Below are 20,708 nucleotides of genomic sequence, written 5' to 3'. Positions count from 1 at the left end.
GTTGAAAATAGAATTATTATTGACCCAGCAATTTCACTTCTAGGGATATACCCAAAGAAAGTGAAAACAGGGTCTCAGATACTTGCATACCAATGTTCATAGCAGCAATATTCACAATAACCCGAAGATGGAAATATCCTAACTGTCCATTAACAAATGAATGGAAAAACAAAATATGGTACATATACACAATGGACTATTATTTGGCCATAAGAAACATGAAGTTCAGAGACATGTTGCAAAATGGCAGAACCTGGAACACATTACGCGCAATAAAACAAGCAAGACACATAAGGACAAATATTGTATGATGTCACTTATGAGAGATGTCTACAAGTAACACATTCTCAGAGATAGAAAATAAATTAGTGGTTACAAGGGGATGGAGAGAAGAAGGAATAGGGAGTGTATCATTGGTGGCTATGGAGTGTTTGTAAATAAATCTTATTTTAAAAACCTTTTTTTTTATGAGGTAAGCAAGACAATAGTCATTTTCCATTTTGCTGATGGAGAGATTCAGAGGAGCAAAAAGCCTTAATCAGCTCACATAGACAATACATGGTGGGGCAGAAATTGAACTTGATATAATTTCAAATCTAGCTAAACACTAATTTCACCTTTCAGCTATACTTCTGTTGCTTATTCCCAAGTAGATATTCTTTACTGTACCAGTTTGAATGTATTATGTATCCCAGAAAAGCCATGCTGTAATTCTGATGCAATCTTATAGGAGCAGCCATTTCCTTTAATACTGATTCAATTGTAGATTGGAATCTTTTGATTAGATTTTCTTCAGGGAGATGTGACACACCCAATTGCGGGTAATAACTTTGATTACATGGAGATGTGACTCCACCCATTCCCGGTAGATCTTGATTAGTTTACTGGAATCTGTTAAAAGAGGAAACATTTTGGAGAAACCTCAGAAAAGACAGTGCCTAGAGAAAGGACAGAAGCCTCAGAATTGGCAGAAACTTCACAGCGGAGCTGACACAGATGTGGACACGTGGAGATTGGAGACATGGATGTTTGGAAATGCTTGAGCCCAGCAGATGTCACAATGAGAAGTTAAGCAGGCTCGAATCTAGAGAGAGACAATGGATGCCAAGAGATGAAAGCCAGTCCCGGAACCGGAAGAGCAAGTGAGAAACCTCCACATGGACAGAGATGGAAAGCAACAGAGCCCAGGAGCAAGGGACCAGCAGACGCCAGCCACGTGACTACCCAGCTGACAGAGGTGTCCCTGATCCGTCCACCTTTCTTGAGTGAAGGGAACCTCTTGTTGATGCCTTAATTTGGACACTTTCACTTCCTTAGAAATGCAAACTTGTAACTTATTAAATTCCCCTTTATAAAACCAGTTCTGGTATATCCCATTCTGGCAGCTTTCAAACGAATACACCCGCCTTTATCTTTCAATTAACATGTAGTATCATTTAACAGTACTTGGCTTATCCAAGAAGAAAGAAGGCAGGGGAGATAAAGGGCCTCCCTGAGCTGGCTTTTGCTTCCTCCTCTAGCTTTATTTCCCACTCTATTCTGCCTTACACATTAAACCCCAGCAACCAAACTGCTTGTTGCTACAATCCTACAAAACTGTTTTGAATCATTGCATTTTTATTTTTGTTGGAATTTCAATTCTGCCTTTTTTCCACCCACACAAAATATACATACACATTTCCCCTCTGTAATTCTTATTAATTTTTAAATAAGGCAGTGGGATTTAAAAAATAAATTTTGCAAGTAATACAAAATCATTCGATAATTTTTGAGTAGAAGATTAATGTCAAAAAAATTGCATCTGGATGTGTAACATCAAATGTGTACATTATGGAAGCAAAAAGTAGTATAAATTCATTTAACCAGTATTTTTTTAAGCACCTATCAGGTGGCAGAACCTGGTCTACAGCAGTCTGGGATAAAGACCTAAAATAGGACAGTAACAAAGAAGCTAAGGGTAAAAGAGATGAGGGAAAAATGAATGAAGAGTCAGCAAGGCTTGACCCTCTGACTGTATGTTGGGCATGAAAGTACAAAGGGCCTCATAGATTTGAGATTGAGAGCTTTCCAGATAACACAACCAACATAAGATGAGCTAAAGTGAAAGCTAGCAGGGAGGCAATTGTAAGAACATGGGTTATAGATATGTTGTTTTGAATATGTGGGAGAACTTTGAGTAGAAATGTGCATTGCCACTGAAGAAGAGCAGTTGGGATTTAGAAGAGATGGCAAGCCTGGAGACACAGATAGAAGTATTATTTAAGTAGAGATGATAGTTGAAGCTCTGAAGATGCATTAGATATTTGGAAAACAGTAGAGGGGAAAATAAAAGAGATCAGAGGATTATAATTGTTAGGTAGAAAGAAAATGGGGGTGATAATAAATAGTAATGACCATTTATTAAGTACGTGCCAAAATATACAAAGGCATTTATATATTTTCTCTTAATTCATCCTTTCAGTTTCCTGTAAGGCAGTCATTATCATCCCCACTTTAAAGCTGAGGAAACTAAACTGTAAATGACTTACATATCTTTCCCATAGTCATGTTGCTATGTAGGTGGGAGAGCTAGAATTGACCTCGATCTACCGTATTATCTTACTCCATAGTTCAGGGAACTGATAGAAAACAAAGATAATGGAATGTCAGAGAAACTAAGAGATATAATCATAAGAACAAAGAAAATGACCAAAAGGTGAAACTTATTTTATTATTTCCAGTGCTTAGTGCCTAGAAACTTTAGATTTATTTTTGAAAGAAATATTAGCTATCAGGGGAAATGAGAACTGAACAAAATGGCAAATAAATTTTGTGATTAGGGGATCATTGGTAAATAGAAACTATATGAAATTTTAGTTATGAAGGCTTCTTTCTGCATAGCCTGCAGTGGACTAAAAATCAAAAGCATCATTAAAAATGAAATAGCTTTATTCACTTGGGAGAAGTTTGATAATGAAATGTAAGAAGAGTTAATAATGCAATTAAGGCTTACTTTCTCTAAGATGCAGTAGATACGTGCATGTTTGAAAGAAACGTTCTCTAAGATGCAGTAGATATTTGTCAGAATTTACAGACAAACTAAAGACATTGCAATCAGGAAGATAATTCATGGGGCAAGTAAAAAATTGGAAGGTGTAAAATAAAAACAATGGTGGAGGGGATGATCTTGGGAAGGAGGAAGGGTACTTCTCCTTTTGCGAATGTTAACACATTTCCTCTTACTTCTTCATTATTTGCTTTCTTCGCTATATTGTAAGCTTTGTGTGGTCAGGGATTATTTCTCTTTTATTTCTGTTGTTTCTTCGATGTAGAACCTGGCCCGCAGTTGGCAACCAAGAAATGTCACCAGATTGAACTGAAAGGGCAAAGAGACAGAATTATACATAGAGTAGCGAGGAGAGGAGAGCCATCAAGTTAACAAATGATCATGATAATTACAGATAATTATAGTTGCAAGTTCTATAAGATAGATGCGTAGAGCATAAAGAAATAGCACAATCCTGGGTATAGGGAAAACAGTAGGATGTCTGCGGCTATTTCCTGAAATAAGTAGTACTTGAACTAGGTCTTGAGTAATAAATACAAGGTAGCCAATAAGGAATGGAAACAAGATGCCGTTGAAAAAGTAAAGAACAGAAAGATAAGATGGCATATCCAAAGAATTGCAGGCAGTTGGGTATCACATAAACACAAGGCACAAGAGTCACAGAATAGATAAGAGAAGTAGCTGAAGATATACGAAGGGGCTTTATCAAGAAGGTCCTTGAAAGCTCTGCTAAAAGCTTGGGCTTCATCCTGAAAGCACTGAAAAACCACAGAAAGAATTTTAACAAAAGAGTGAGATACTTTTTAAACTGTGTATTGTCAGAAGATCACTCTGGCAACAACAAAAAGAGGACTTGGAGGCAGGGAGAAGGTTAATAATTCATGCAGAAAATAAATACTGACTTATTTAAGGAGTGGTAATAGGGATTGAGATAGATGAATTCAAAAGATAGATGACATAAGAAAATAGAGGTATTGTAGATAAATATAAATCAATATCAACAGTAAAAACAATACCTCATTTGTATGTTTAAAAAATCAAAGTGGAGTTAAAATAAGGGGGAAGCAGTGTATCTATGTTAGAAGCAACACGGATCAAATCATAGGTCTTTTTTCAGAAGGAGAATAGACATATTGAATAAATCCATATCAAGTTAAATGTGCTATAAAAATTCCTAGGGTAGATTACACATAGAAATAAAACAGCATCGTTTATTAGCTTACAATTCTGGTAGTCAAAAGTCCTAAAATCAAGGTGTCAGCAGGGTTGTGTTTGTTTTGAGACTCTGGGGAAGAATTCTTTTCCTTGCCTTTTCCAATTTCTAGAGGCTACCCACATTTCTTGATTATTGGCCCCTTCCTCTAACTTCACATCTAGAAGTGTAATATCTCACCTCTATGTGCCACATCTCCTTCCCTGATCTTTCTAGTCTGCCTTGCTCTTTCCCTTTTAAAGACCCATGTGATTGTTTTGGATACATCTGGGTAATCCAAGATAATCTTACAATCTCAAAATAAGTAATTTCATCTGCAAAGTCCTTTCTGCCATATAAAGTGACATACACATAGGTTCAGAAATTAGGATATGTACACATTTGGGGAGTCACTATTCAATCTACTATAGCAATGAATCCATTATATTAGTAATTACTATATGTATACTAAATTCTTTGGTTTAAAAATGCGTGAATTTTTTACATATTTAAAAAATCCAAGCTATTCATCCTTTTCAAGAGAACTATCTAAAAATCAAATGGGAGGTTGGTGTGCCAGTAGCCTACAATATCTAGATGTAGGTGAGAGAAACAGACTGCTTCCCTAATTAATCTGCTACCAGTTAGTATGTTAAAATAAAAGTGAGTGTCAGGCCAAATTCTTCTTCACCTATAAATACATATCAAGCAAGCAGAAAAGCAGTCATGGAAGCGATGCTATAGCCTGAGAAGTCTCAGGTTTTATCTTTCTTGACATTCAGAAAAACATCTTCCATGAAAGATTCACTTGAAGTGAATACAGCCATATCCTCTAGTGATATGTCACAGATCCCATTGCAGGCAACAGAAACCTCTAAAGCATACTGAATGAATCATTAGATAGAATCTCAGGTCTAGAGAACTGTTGTGAAGGGAAAAATAAACTAGAGAACTTAGACTCTTACATCAGCATAGGCATCGAAAATTTTTTTTAGTGAACTCAACATTTCTTGAGCATTACTCATGTTGTCAAACAAAAATAATTTCTAATTTCATCAAATGATAATTTATGCTAATTCACTAATATGCTGAACAGGTATAAGGAACTTCTATTAGCCACCTCTGAACTTGGGGCAGTTGGGTCTTTTAAATGATGATAATGATAACTGTATTTCTGATTAGGGTCCCCAATTTTTCACTCATTTTTTGAATAATTAAGTATTCTAAATAAATTACAGACAATAGAGAAAAGATAGAAAAAGGTACATTAAGCACATAGACACATAAAGAGCTGTGTCACTACAATAAAACCAGAAAAAATAACTATTACATAAAAAGCACTTCTAGAAAGAACTTGCGTTATCAGGAAAACATAACACTATACTTGTATGTGCTTTTTAACATATTCTTACAATATATTAAGGAAAATTAACAGAACTACAAAGAAAAACATATTACTCTGTCATTCTGGTAGGGATTTTAGCTATTTCCAAGTAACTATCTCAAAATAGTAAAGATATGAAATAGGAGAAAAACAAAATTAATATTAATTTGTTTTATCTCATGCACGATATAAAACTTGACACCCAGCAATTACACATCAGGCATTCTATCCGAGCCTATATGGTAAATTCACAAAAATTTACCATTAGACTTTTAGGAAAATTGCCATAAATTTCAAATAATTTGGTTATCATATAGTTCTTGTTGTCTCACTACATTGGGCTAAGTTAGAGATGAATAACTAAAGGAATAAAAATAAAATCTCATGCATTTGGAAATTCTTTTGCCCTTTTATGATTCTTTTATTATGCTTTCTACAGAAACATATGATATTAGAAAGTAAATTAAGGCTATATAGAACAAAAATTTCAGGATCACAATACTGATTCATTTAAAGCAATTTCAATGACATTGAAAGTAAGGGAAAAGAAACAAATATTCTTTTAATTTTATCAGCAACTTTCGCAATAGGGAAGATTCAAAAAGTTCTTGCCTCTCGGTTACTCATTGTTTTTCAGTTTAATTTTAAAGGAAAGAAGACAGATAGGGAGGGAGGTTGACATTGATGGATGATTTAGTCCACAAAGTAGGCTTCTGAGTCTTGACTCTATCTTGGCAATTATCCGCAGTAGCTTTGCTCTTACCCTCCATTCATTGCTTCGGTGTGAAAAAGGAGCCAACAAGTACTGTTGGTGTTGCTTGCAGGCATTGACATGACCTAAGAAGTGCTGTCTCTAGGAAAGTGACTGCAGTACCACCCCTGAGAAGAATGATTAACCACCGTGACATACGAATGAAAATGCATTTAGCACGTTAAACTTTTAAGATCACTTTTTGTGGTAGATAATCACGTTATCTCTGTTCCACACTGTATTTTGTAATTTGTCTCTTTTACCCTTTACTGTTCACTCCCGTAAATTATTTTGCATTTACTAATATAAAACCAGAATATGTCTTGATCTAATACTTTGCAAATACCTGTCATAATGAATCCTTCTTTCCTTACTAACTTCCAAACTAATGTCCTTAATATTCACATTAACATATAAAATTATATAGATTTTATAATATTTTATTATCATTGGATATAGTAAGATTATTTTCATTTTTGTCACTAATTTCTAGGGAACTTAGTGTTTTAGTGATATGGAATCGATCAGCCCTCTTTCCTTTTCTCATCTTCCTCTCATTTCCTTTCTTGAGTCTCACTTTAAAATTTAAACAGAAAGCAAAGCAAAAATATATAAAACAAATGCTGCCTTAGTTAAATGTCACTGAAATCAATCCTGTTTCTAAAAGTATTGCTATATTAATTGACAGATGTTTGAAAGAAAGAAAAAGAAATCAATATTGACATTTCTGTTCTCTTCACTTATCATCCTGGCCTACATCTCAGGAATAGCAGTAATGTTGGCCTGTTATTGAGCATTCACTATTGCTGGGTCTGTACTAGATACTTTAATGTAATTTCATTTTGAATTCTCATCACTGCTACAGATGACAATATTGAGGTCCAAAAAGACTGAGTAACTTTCCCATATTCCCTTAGTTTACCTACCAATGGAGTAAGAAATTTCATTAATATCTGACAGACTCTAAAACCAGTGCTCCTTCTATTATCAAACAGAGCCTCTCAAGTTTTATTATCTAGAATTCATTTTCTACATCAGTACTCTCTTTTTCATTTTGTATGATTTTGCTTTCCTCTTTCAATTTCTCCCTGTATTAATAAGGGTTCTCCAGAGAAACAGAACAAGAAAACAAGAAAAAATATATATATAAAGATGTTTATAAGGATTAGGTTCACAGTATTACACTGATGTAGCTGGCCTTTGTCCCCAGTTTATGGGAGGTAAACACTACATTTTAGAAACTTCCCTTGAGAGTGTCTTTTGCTATCAATGATGAGCCAGAGACTACACTTGATAGTTCATATGCTAACCATATGACAGGGTGTATTAGGGTTCTCTAGAGAAACAGAATCAAAAGGGAACACTCGCAAATATAACATTTATAAAAATGTCTCACGTGACCACGGAACGCAGAGTCCAAAATCCGCAGGGCAAGCTGTGAAGCAGACGATTCCGATGAGGGGTCTGGACGAACTCCACAGGAGAGGCTCACCAGCCCAAGCAGGAATAGCATCTGTCTCTTCTGAATCCTCCTTAAAAGGCTTCTAGTGATTAGATTAAGCATCACTCATTGCAGAAGACACTCCCCTTTGGCTGATTACAAATGGAATCAGCTCTAGATGCAGCTGACATGATCATGATCTGATTCTATGAAATGTCCTCATTTCAACAGACAGGCCAGTCCTTGCCCAACCAGGCAAACAGGTACCACCACTTGGCCAAGTTGACACGTGAACCTGACCATGACATAAGGTTTGCCCACCCACACCTGAAGTTCTAGGATAGGCGTTGACCACATCAGAAAGACCAGCCACATGATTAGTGGTGTGAGGTTGAGTTCAACCCCATGACTGACTCCACTCATCATGCCTATATATTGAAACCCCCTATAAATTTGGTACAAATTGGAGACACCAGGAGCTCCACTGAGACTTCATGATTGAGAAAACATATAGCTGTACAGGAAGCTTACATTTGAGACTCTGCCAGACCTCTCCCTATGTGTCTCTTCTTTTGGCTTTTTGATTGTATTTTTTTTCACAATAATAAAACTATTAACATAAGTATAGCACTTTCAGTTTTGTGGACCATTATAGCAAATAATTAATCCTGATGGAGTGGTTAGGACCCCCAGCTGGTCAGAAGCTCAGGTGTCCAGGGCCCCTCTCAACTTGTAACTGGTGCCTGCAGGGCAACCTTGCAGAGGATTGCCTTTAACCTGTGCCGTCTGCCTAACTCCGGGTAGAGTGAGAAATGAATTTGAGTTCTGCAGTCTTTCCAGTTGGTGTCAAAAGGTTTTAGAACTTGCAGAAGTTTCTACAGTATTTTATAGCAAAGCTGGCAAGATTGATCTGTAAGGCAGGCCACAAGCTGGAAATTCCAGTAAAGGCAATGTTGAAGTCTTGAGGGCATATTCTACAGTGTCTACTGCTCTTACTCTTTTCTCGATTTCATTGCTTTCAGCTTCTTGCTTCTGGGCTTTCTCTCATATTTGGAAATGTTTAAATATATTTCTAAACAACACATTGTTTAAAGAAGAAATTATAAATGGGTATTGGAAAATACTAGACACCAAAATCTTATAAGATAAAGGTAAAATGGCACATTGGGATAAATTTATACCCTTAAAGGATTAAAGCAGAAAAGAAGAAAGCGAAAAAAAGTAACTAGCTAAATTTCCAATATTAGGAGTTAGAAAATAGCAAAATAAACCCCCAAAAGAAGGATGTATATAATAAGATTCAGAACAAAACAAAACAAAAAAGATATAAACTGAAGTGATCAAATAAATGATAAGTTGAAATTCTTTGGCAAGGCTAATGAAACAAAACTGTTGTAAAACTGATTCAGAGTAAAAGAAAGCACAAGCAGTCAACATTGAAATTGTTAGATAGACTATAATTACAGTGTCAATAAAGATGAAAAGTTTACTAAGAGAATATATAACAACTTTATACCAATAAATTTAAAAATTAATAAAATGATAAATTATTGGAATATAATTTTCTAAAACTAATTAAATGTGAAATAAAAATGAATAGTACTGGGCAGGCCACGGTGGCTCAGCAGGTAAGAATGCTTGCCTGCCAAGCCTGAGGACCCAGGTTCGATTCCCGGTGCCTGCCCATGTGAAAAAAAAAAAAAAAATATATATATATATAAAATGAATAGTACTATTTGCATTAAATAAATAGAAAGCTTCCTGAAAATAAGGCATCAGACCAAAATAATTAACTTATGAGTCTCAATAAATATTCAAGGAATGGGAAATAATAATCATAGAATTCTTCCAGAAACTAGAATGAAAGGAAACACTCCCTCAATCATTTTAAAAGACTATATTTTTGATACCAAAGCTAGGCAGAAATAGTATAAGAAAGAAAAACCAAGAGCTGCTAGAGAGCCCATGTAGCTAGAGACCTTTGCAGATGAAGAAGGAAAACACTCTCGGGGGAGTTTCATGAAACAAGAAGCCCAGAGAGAAAGCTAGCAGATGTCACCATGTGCCCTTCCAGCTGAGAGAGAAACCCTGAACTTCATCAGTCTTTCTTGAGTGAAGCACTAATGAGGTTGTCACAAAAATCCCAAAAGGAGATGGCTGCACAGAACTTGGTATGTGGAAACAATGTTGCTTCCTTTGAAACGGAGCTGGAAGGATATTAAGGAATGATGAGAAAGAAAGAATGAAAGAAAGAATAAAAGACAAACAAAGATGGGTTCGGGGGTCTGAAGCTCAGCGATAACAGACCAGAGACATCAGACAACTTTATTCTTAATTGGTTTCTGCTTATATACTGCAGGATTCACATGACAAAGAGTATGCATGCACCTGGTGAGAATACAGAGTGCTTACTTAAGATGACCACAAAGAACCTGGGGCTAAGACAAAACAAACTTTCTCTCTTTCCCCCAGACTGTTCTCCATTAAGCAAATTACTATCTCCTCAATTTCTTGCCGCTACTTTGATGCCAGCTGCTCCCAACAAATTCTGCAGGTCTTGTTTAAACCCTTGGCCCCTACAAAACAACACATGCTATTTGAATGTAAGGGGGAAAATTACTTAAATCAACTATAACTAAGAGAAGAGCAATGGCAGCGAAGAATTATGAACTCTAAAAACTGTTCCCAACAATTGAGAATTGTTACTGAACTTACTCCAGGCAAGGACATCAAAGACAACTTATAATTGTGCCTTCAGATACCAAGTGCTTTCATCAGAGGTTTTAAAATCATGGCCGATGGGGAGGCTCTCACACCTTGGAGACTGCAGCTTACCCTGGACTTCCTAAAGCAGCCCATGAACTATTGCTCTGGGGAGCTGGTCTTTTGGGTAGTGGAAGGAGCTGCTGTGGGCGATGAGATAGTCTTCCTCTACAGAGAGACCACTTGAGCAGAATTCCAAATAATACCTAGAGTTACTTGTATTCAAATGCAAGTGTTACCCATACTTAAAAGTATAGTTGAAACAAATAAGAATCACTCTTACTCCCAACCTTATCTTTCTATAAAGGAGATACTGGAAGGAAAGGTAATTACAGAGTGAATGTATATTTGTAAGAGGTAGGAGACCAAAAGGAATGCTGTGGGGGTCCCTGAAAATCCTTCCCAGGAGCCCAAAGCAGAAAGAGTAGTGGGAAGGCATTGAGACTAAGTCATACCAGCCATGGCAGGAAGAAGGGGGGTGGAGGTGGAAAACCCTTTAAAAAAGAGAATTTGTAAAACAAGGCACACAATTCCCATGTTGAAAGACTCAAGGTCAATACTGAACACCTCCTCCAAGCAGCCCTCCGTGACTACCTTAGCACTACTATAACCTCACTCTGCCCCAGTTCCTCTATCATACCATCCTGTATTATAATCTTCTGGGGACTTATCACTCACTGTCTTATATTAACTTGCCTATTTAGGTGTTTGTTTTCTTACTGTTAACCCCACCCCTTTCATTTTATTTATGAACACAGAGTAAAAGGATAGAATTAAAAAGGGGGCAGAATTTTTTTTTCCTGTAAGACTAATAACACTAAAACCAAAGGCTAACCAGTAAGGGGTATTAAAAATAAAATTACCCCTCAGAAATGAATGTAAATGTAGTTAGAGGCAATTATTGCATGTTTCCTGTGTCCCTTGTAAGTGAATTGACCTTAAAAATAAAATTGCTCGCAATTTTTTAAAATCTCATTTTCTGTGCTTCTTTATATCTATGCTATAACCAAATGTATCATTATAAGTAATAGCAACCAAAATTTTTTGGATTATTTTCCCCATGTATTTTTTCTTTTCAGGGTAGGCACTGGGAATTGAACCTGGGTCTCTGGCATGGCAGGCAAGAATTCTACATGCTGAGCCATGGTTGCACCATCCCCCATGTATTTTTAAAATGTCCCTACTGTGTATTTAACCATGGAGGCATGAACAAGCAAATCCTGGTTTGCCATGAAAATAGAATATTATGCAGCCATTAAAGAGTAAGTTTTTCAAGGATATTTTAAGATATGTGGAAATGTTCATTATATTATCTTCTGCTAAAAATGGGATATAAAACCATATATAGAGAATATTCTTTGTGTTTTTTATGCTTAAAATAATGATTGTTGTAGTGTGAGTGTAATTACAGGTGTATTCTATTTTCTTTCTTATACTATGTAACAATGCCCCCATAATTTCTGTACTCTTTTCAATAAATATGTCATTTTTAAATCAGGAAAAATACTTAAATGTCCAGTTATATTTCCAATAGACTATATCTTTAAAAAATCTTTGTTGAGGTAGGTAAGGGAATAGTCATTATTTTTCTATTTTAAGGTGGAAATATGGAGACATCAAGAAATGCCCTGCCTCAAATCACATAATGCAAGGCCAAGAATTGGAATCTGAGAGAGAAACCAACCTTTCCAATTGATAGGATTTGTCTCTGCTCTACTTACATAAGCATGGAGAGGACTGCTCAGGGCTCTTCTCTTCTTGATGCCTCTTGGGAGCTGAGGCTGAGGAATTCCCTTCTTCTGGCACAGAATGAGGTGCAGGTGTGAGCCCGAGGCTCCCCCTTCCCTGGGAAAATAAAAATCCTGAAGTGTATCTCTGGATTATCACAGTTTTCAAATAACTGAATGTATCTGATTGAGATCATTACAGATGCAAATGCTCTGTTACCTACTGTAGCATAGGACAAATTTTAGTTTTGAAATTGCTGGAAGTCTAACTTTAGAATCATGGTTCCACTCTCTCCTTAAGAATAGAGACTGTGCTTATTCTTTTCCTAAGACTACTAAGCAAATGCTCTATCAGATATCATACTTGCTGTGGATCTTTATAAATACTCATTAACTCACCAACCATCCATCAGCCTTAGGACATAGGGTACTAATTCAAATTCAGACTGGATGTACATAGAGATAACATGCAACATCTTATACTCTTTGAATGTGAAATCACTACATTTCTATTTGAAAAATAAATAAATCTTGTGTATTACTTTTAAAAAGTATGCAGTGCACACATATAAATATGAATGCAAAAATTCAAAATTCCGAACAAATCGAGTGGTATATTAAAATATATATTTCAAATTGCAATAAAAAGCTAGTGGTAGTTAGGTTCAGGTGTCAACTTGGCCAGGTGAAAGTGCCTAGTTCTATTGCTGTGGACATGAGCTAATGGCCTGTGAAGCTCACCTTTTGCAAATTACATCTGCAGTTGGGGGTGTGCCTGCTGCAATGAATGATGTTTGATTTAATTGGCTGGATGTTTAAATGAGAGAGCTCAGCATAGTACAGCCCAAGCAGCTCAGCCATACCTCATCTCAGCACTCACAGCTCAGCCCAGGCCTTTGGAGATGCAGGAAGGAATCACCCCAGGGAAAGCTGTTGTAACCCAGAGGCCTGGAAAAAAGGCCAGCAGAGATCACCCTGTGCCTTTCCATGTAAGAAAGAACCTCAGTTGAAAGTTAACTGCCTTTCCTCTGAAGAAGTATATGTTTTTAACCAAATAAATCCCCTTTTATTAAAAACCAATCCATCTCTGGTGTGTTGCATTCTGGAAGCTTTGGCAGACTAAAACTCTGTATATTTTAAAAACTTTATAAATAACACTTAACGATACACATTAACAGTGTTCTCTCTAAAATTGTAAACAAGACATAGATACTCACCATTAAAACCATCAGCATCTTGCCAGGAAAGAAAAAAGAAAAACCAAATAATATAAATATTGTAAAGAAATAAAAGGTATTGGTAGTATTTTAAAATATAAAATTCTTGTAGAAACTTCCAAAACACCTAAAAGGAAATTATAAGAGAAAATTTAGCAAGTATATGGATACAAAACAATATATTAAGCAATTGCATTTCTATAAACTAGCGACAGATGATAGAAAATATGATAGAACATACCATATGAAATATCAACAATAAAATAAGGAAATTCAATAAAATGAATAAAAGTTGTGCTACACCTAAATGTAGTATGTCATAAATTTATTGGAAAATTTTGAACACCTAAATAAATTGATTGATATGCTCTAGTAAGGGATTGAATGTTTCGGTAACATAAATATCCTCTATAAATGAATCTAATCATCATAATTTCAATAAAATCCCATTTTGAGTAGAGAGGATATTTATGTGAGGGATAAGAACAAGACATTTTGAAGGAGAATAGCAAAATGGTGGGACCTGTCTAACAATATATCAAAGGTCAAGCATAAAATAGAAACACCAATGGAAGTGAGGAAGCCAGTGGAAGTCAAATGTAATACACATTTTGATGTCTGATAGAACAAACCCAGCAAATCATTGGGGAAAAGATGGAAAGAACCTGCATGGTGGGGAAATGTTGTATTGTTCAATAAATGGTGCTAAAACCACCCTTTGACCACATGAGAAAAATCAAATAAAACAGGACTCTAAGTTCATGACATGGACACAGATCATGAATTATGGGATGGATTAAGGATTTAAATATGAAAAATAAATTTTTAATACTTTAGAATAAACTTTAGGAAGATATTTTCATCACCTGCAATAGGAAAAAATATTCTTTTAAATAATACAATAGAAATGTAAACCATAAGTAAACAGATTGATAAATTCAACTATATGAATATTTCCATTTACCAAGTGGTTCTCTAAAGAAAGTGAAAAAGCAAGATATGTACTAGGAGTCTGAATTTGCAACATATACAACTGATAGTAATTTCTATACAGAGTATATAAAGAACCCCTACAAGTTTATTAAGACAAAGATAAAAACAAGTGAGGATATACATTTGTAGTGGCTAAAATGTATATGTATGGAAATGTGTTCACCCTCTTTGATAAGTTGGGCACTGCAAATAGAATTGCAATAGCATATCACTTATGCAACAACCAAATAGCCACAAATATGACCACACAAAGTGTTGGAAAATGTGTAGCAATAGAAATTTACACGCTGTTGATGGGATACAAACCTTGAAAAGCAACTGGTCAGTATCTAATAAAATTGAACTTGAAAATATCCTACAACCTATATAAAGTTCATGCCTAAAGGATAATTCAGTTGTGCCACATTAATACGATATGTCAGCGATTTTATTTTAAAGATGCAGCTAGGCATGAATGATTAATATGAATCATCATGATATGAATGATTCTCAAAAAAATAATGTTGAGGAGCAAACAAGTTGTAAAATAACACATAAAGTATGATTCTACTTATGTAGAGTTACAAACAAGCAAACGTACCCAATATTTTTACTGTGTTTACATATGCTTAATAGAATAATAGATACAAAATTCAGGTTATGGTGATTTTTGAAGGGGATGGAAGGAAATGCAATATAAGAGGAAAGAAATCGGATTTTGGAGAACTATAGGGTAGACTTCAAAGTTATTGATGATGTTCTATTCCTTAAGTGGGGTAATAGGTCTTAGTGAATGAGAAATGAAATGAGACAAATCTGGATATAAAAGGGTAAATTACTCTTTTAAGAAAATAAGTAAGGGGAGAAGAATGATAGCATGATACCCATTTGAGGATGGGTAGTTAGTTAGATGGATAGATTAGATAGATAGATAGATAGATAGATAGATAGATAGATAGATAGATAGATAGCTACATCAATCGATCAAGCAGGACACCTGAAGAAGCAATATTTCTGCGTGAGATGAGGCACAGAGCTTCAGCGCATATGGGAAAGAATTTATCTTAAACAGATCGGAAGATTCTTAGAGTAAAACTGGAGTGAGGGAGGTAAACATGAATATGGCTACAAATAAATCTGTCCTTGGATCACTAACATATTCTCAACATTTATTCATTCATTCGCTTATTCATTCATTCAATTTTTAATTCATTTAACCATGGATTCATTAATCTAATACTTATTGAGGGCCTGTCTTTAAGTTTCATCTTTTATGTAACCAATCAAGGTTAATAGGGTCACTTCTACTCTGACTCCTTTTTACACCATATATATCCATGTCTTATCAGTTTTCTTTTTATATCTGTTTCCATATTCTATTAGATATCCATTAGATATTTAACACGGCATGCCTATTTATATCTCTTCTGGTGAGAGAAGAAAAAATGCTACATATTGTATACTACTTTATCTATGTTTTTATCTACTTGGAGGTAAATTTTGGTCACAATTTCAGTTTCAAAAGGGAAAATAAAAGGTAATAAAAAGAAAGAAAAACTTTCCTTTGGTTGCGTTCCTTATTCATTATTTGTGAACTTTTCTGAATCACTGTTCTCTCCAGGGACTAGCTCATATGTACAGATAGCAGGAAAGTTTGTCCTCGAATTCTCTCCTGACTCCATCCCCTTGGGGATGTCTGCTGCTGGGACCACTGAAGCCCACGAAATCTCATGGGAGCCCTCAATCCTGCCACTGCTGCTGATGGTCCTGGGATCCCCGGGATCCTCCTGAAGAAGTTCTGCTGAGCTGTGCTGAGCAGCTTCTGACAGAATCTTCTGTAACATACTGTAGAGTTGTGCTGTACCAATGCAGCACCGCTCTGAATTTGCTTCAATGGAGAGTGAAGAAAACCCCTAAACCACATTTTGTTACCTTGATACCAACATGGAACTTCCTTATCCTTCTCCTGTCTCAGCAAGCGCTTTTCATGTAAGCAATACCTCTACTGCTTGGGCAGAAAGGAAAATCGAGTGTCCTTTTCCATCTGGTTTCTGGCCTGACTTAGAGACCTAGCTTCCCGTAGGCGTGGCAACTTCATGAAAGAGGAGAGTGGCAGAAGTGTTTCCCAAATTAGCCACATGGGGTTCCTATAGGGACTAGGGTAGAACGCTTCAGAAAAAAGCCTTTTTCCCATTTTGCTATTCCCTGAGAAGCCTAGAGTTGTGGTTGTAACTATAACCTTCCTACTTGCTGGGCTGCAGAACAGTGAAAATGAAGACACTTGGGGAAACAGAATAAATCTCTCTTGGTTTTTGGAGGAGGCGGATATATTGGAGAAGATTCTCAAAGAAATTCTTTCTGCCTGACTTACAGGAACACTGTAGGAAATTTGTGAAGGTTGTGCTGGTACTTGAGGTAAGGGGAAAAGATCCTATAGTTCAGGACTGGGGGTGGGGCGGAGGTTTTGGTGATTCCGTGGTCTAGGACAAAAGGTGGCCACGAAGCTGCAAAGGCCGGGAGAAATCATCTATTTAATTTTGTCTGGGCTGTTAAACTTATGATTCTTTTTTACTTCCATGATTTCTGGTTTAATTCTAATACAGTTTGCAAGCATTTCGTTTAGTGGAGTCAGGAAAGGCTTTTATGAATCAACTAATCCAGGCAAACCAGCTGAGTTTACAAGCTACGGCATATTGCTTCTTGCAGAAAATACAGAACGAGTCCTGTTAAATATAATTTGGGGCCCTAGTGTCTGCATCAAATTGCCTTCCTGTTTGCATCTTCTTCCTTCCTAAAGACTTGAGTTCCCTAAAGACATGCCAATGTTTGCTTTGTCGAAATTTCAGTTTTCAGATTCCAAAGAATACTTCCATAGAGCATAATGCTGGCTTCCCTACTTATCTCCCTGTTGCCTCTGAAAAGGAACCCAGAACATTATAGGAGTGTTATCAGTAAGACCAGAAGGCAGACTCAGAATAATCAAACAGAAAGATATTGGGGATGTCAAAATGATTTAAAGTATGTCGTGTATGTTCATACTATTTGTCATGCTTAGGAATTTAATTTTATTTTGAAGGCTCTAGGGAGCTACTCCAAGATTTTCAGACACAAGATTGTCAGCTTTGCATTTAAGAAAGATTATTCTGGCAGCTGAATGGATTGGAGCAAGACAAGTTAGGAAACAGTGAGTCCAGTTAAATGTAATTCAGCAAGAAATGATCTGTGAATAAATCACTGTTTTTATTGTGAATCTCAGTTTTCTAGGTAAATGTTTACTTATATTTACTTCTCGTTTTTCTTCTGTTTCAAATTATGGCTTGCTCATCTAAAAAACATTAAAACAAACCAGTATTTTAAAAAGGACTTTTGGTTGCTATATGCCAAGCTGGCTTTCTATTTATGGAAAGCCTCTGGTATACCATTTTCAGAATTATTTTATTTGTCCATTTAATCTATTCTATCAGTACGTCACAGTTGCTTGAACTTTTTGGTTAGATATTGGCAGCTTCCTACCTTTAAAGATCTCATCTCCAATGACCTCACTGCCAAGTGGTTTATATGACGAGAGCAAGTCTCAGAATCCTACCATGTATATGCATATTGATTACCAAGCTGGCACAACCACCATTACTACACCTGTTTTCTTGGAAACTCATCGGAGAAGCTCCAACTCACTATCCTTTAGGGTCTCTGATTAGTAGAATGAATGAACTGTTTTTCCAAAGGCAAGATATGATAACATTCTGGCTTGTAGAAAAGTGAAACTTCTGGCAAGATCAAGTAACCTAGGAACACAGGGATGAGAGAGCGCTGGGCACCCCTCCAAGGTTTACAGGCTGCTTGGCTCCTGATACCCTTCTATCACTTCAAACCAGGGTTTAGATATATTTCTAGCCAATATGTATGTCTTGATCATCTTATTTTTCATATATACATATTTCCAACATTATGACATTGAGTGGATCTCAACTAAAGGTAATTTCCCCCTCACTCTCCAGGGGACATTTGGCAACTTCTGGAGACATTTTTGGTTGTCATGACCTGGGGAGAGAGCATATGCTATTGACATCTGGTGGGTAGAGGCTGTTAAATATTCCACAGTGTACAGGAGAGCCTCCCCAAACCCACATCCCAAAACAAAGAATTATATAGTCCAAAGTAGCAATGGTGTTGAAGGTGAGAAACCCTGCTCCATGCTAATCAGCGATCCCTGAAGTGCGGATTATATGTGGATATTTGAAGCTCTTGTTAAACCTGCCTCTGGATGTGGATTGCTGATTAAGGTCTGTCAAATAATAACAAACCGTTCCCCAAGTGTGATTTCTTCATCATTGTACTTCAGCTATTAACTAGCCACCTTTAAAGTACAGGTTATTACTAACTTGCAGGTCTAAGCTGTTTGTTCAAAGTAAATTGCATTCAGTACAATATTTGGCTTTTCCTTTTACACCATTGCTAAGCTAGCATAACAACGAGGCAGACTAAAGGAACCTGATACCTGCATTTAGTTTTTATGATCTCAAGATAATAAAAATGTCCACTTATTTTGTTTTTAATTGCTATTGTAATAAATATTCCACTGAATAACTTTGTGTATACTTTATTTTGTATTTAAAATAATTTCCTTAAGTAATATAGAAAAAGGTTCTAAACAATTTTAAGGCTCTCAATAAAAAATGCCAAATTGCTATTCAGTAATGTTTGTGTATATATGTACATATATATGTATATATACTCAAAGTATAAATTTATTTGCTCATCGACAAAATAGGGTATTACAATTGTTAAAACGTATTTTCAAGTTGGACAGAACCACATCATAATTGGCAAAGCAATGCAAAAAGTGTATTTGATTTCACCTCCTCTGGGCTCTTGAGCTGCTTCAAAAGGAAATTGCGATTTGTTCTTAGAGTAATACTTTGTTTGATTTCATCAGCTAGCAAGTGAAGCAGCTGAAAATATGGACCAGGAGAATCAGACAATGGTGACGGAGTTTTATTTCTCTGATTTCCCTCAGTATGAGGATGGTGGCCTTTTCTTCTTCATTCCATTGTTCTTTATTTATGTGTTCATTATTGTTGGAAATTCCATGATCTTCTTTGCTGTTCGTCTAGATACACGCCTTCACAATCCCATGTACAACTTCATCAGTATCTTCTCTTTCCTGGAGGTTTGGTACACCACAGTGACCATCCCGAAGATGCTTTCCAATCTGGTCAGTGAACAGAAAACCATTTCCTTCATGGGCTGCCTCCTGCAGATGTATTTTTTCCATTCACTTGGGATCACTGAAGCCCTCATTCTGACTGTGATGGCCATTGACAGGTATGTTGCCATATGCAACCCACTCCGCTACACCATCATTATGAGTCCTCGGCTGTGCATCCAACTCTCCACTGGCTCTTGCATCTTTGGCTTCCTCATGTTACTGCCAGAGATTGTGTGGATTTCTACCCTTCCATTCTGTGGCCCCAACCAAATCCACCAACTCTTCTGTGATTTTGAACCTGTTCTGAGCTTGGCCTGTACAGATACGTCTATAATTCTGGTTGAAGATGTGATCCATGCTATTTCCATCCTGACTTCTGTCGCTATCATTGCCCTTTCCTATATAAGAATCATCGCTGTGATCCTAAAGATCCCGTCAGGTGAGAGCCGTCAGAAGGCGTTCTCCACTTGTGCGGCACACCTCACTGTTTTCTTGTTGTTTTTCGGCAGTGTGGCCTTCATGTACCTGTGTTTCTCTGTCACTTTCCCACCACTTCTGGACAAGGTGACTGCTCTGATGTTTGCTGTCCTTGCCCCCCTTTTCAATCCTATCATCTACAGTCTGAGAAACAGAGAGATGAAAAGTGCCATCAAGAAAATCCTTTGTTCTCAAAAGATATTCAATGTCTCTGAGCGCTAAATGTAGTTCACACACATCTGCTCAAAGCATTCTCATTTTCTTCATCGGTTTAGGCGACTAATAAATCAGTTTACAAAATCACCGTGCGTGTTTTGTTTTTATGGTGTCAGCTGAGAGTTCTTCATCCAACTTGCTTATCTAAGAACTATTGTTCAATAGGATAAAGTGTTCTCATATCTATCTTGATATCATTCACAGATTATAATGGAACATTTTCTCCACTTTGTTACTCCAAATAGTATATGGTGTTATCTTCTCAGAATCATAAAGTATAATAAACTAAACAATAACCACATTTATTACTTGC

At 36.3% G+C, this 20,708-nt stretch overlaps 1 protein-coding gene across 1 annotated transcript; it reads left to right on the top strand.

Annotated features, from left to right (window-relative positions):
* The first annotated feature begins 19,453 nt into the window (after positions 1-19,453).
* On the top strand, positions 19,454-20,401 carry LOC143678779 (olfactory receptor 6K3-like). The gene has a single exon (XM_077155715.1). It carries the CDS (start codon positions 19,454-19,456, stop codon positions 20,399-20,401), a length of 948 nt encoding a protein of 315 aa, XP_077011830.1.
* The last annotated feature ends 307 nt before the right edge of the window (positions 20,402-20,708 follow it).

The sequence above is a fragment of the Tamandua tetradactyla genome, chromosome 4, assembly GCF_023851605.1.
Source record: "Tamandua tetradactyla isolate mTamTet1 chromosome 4, mTamTet1.pri, whole genome shotgun sequence".
NCBI lineage: Eukaryota > Metazoa > Chordata > Mammalia > Pilosa > Myrmecophagidae > Tamandua > Tamandua tetradactyla.
Note: the sequence above shows the minus strand (reverse complement) of the source record. Positions and strands in the feature narration are given on the sequence as shown.

What these genes read in the sequence shown, in the direction of transcription:
- LOC143678779 (XM_077155715.1), top strand. Translation starts at nt 19,454, where the DNA reads ATGGACCAGGAGAATCAGACAATGGTGACGGAGTTTTATTTCTCTGAT.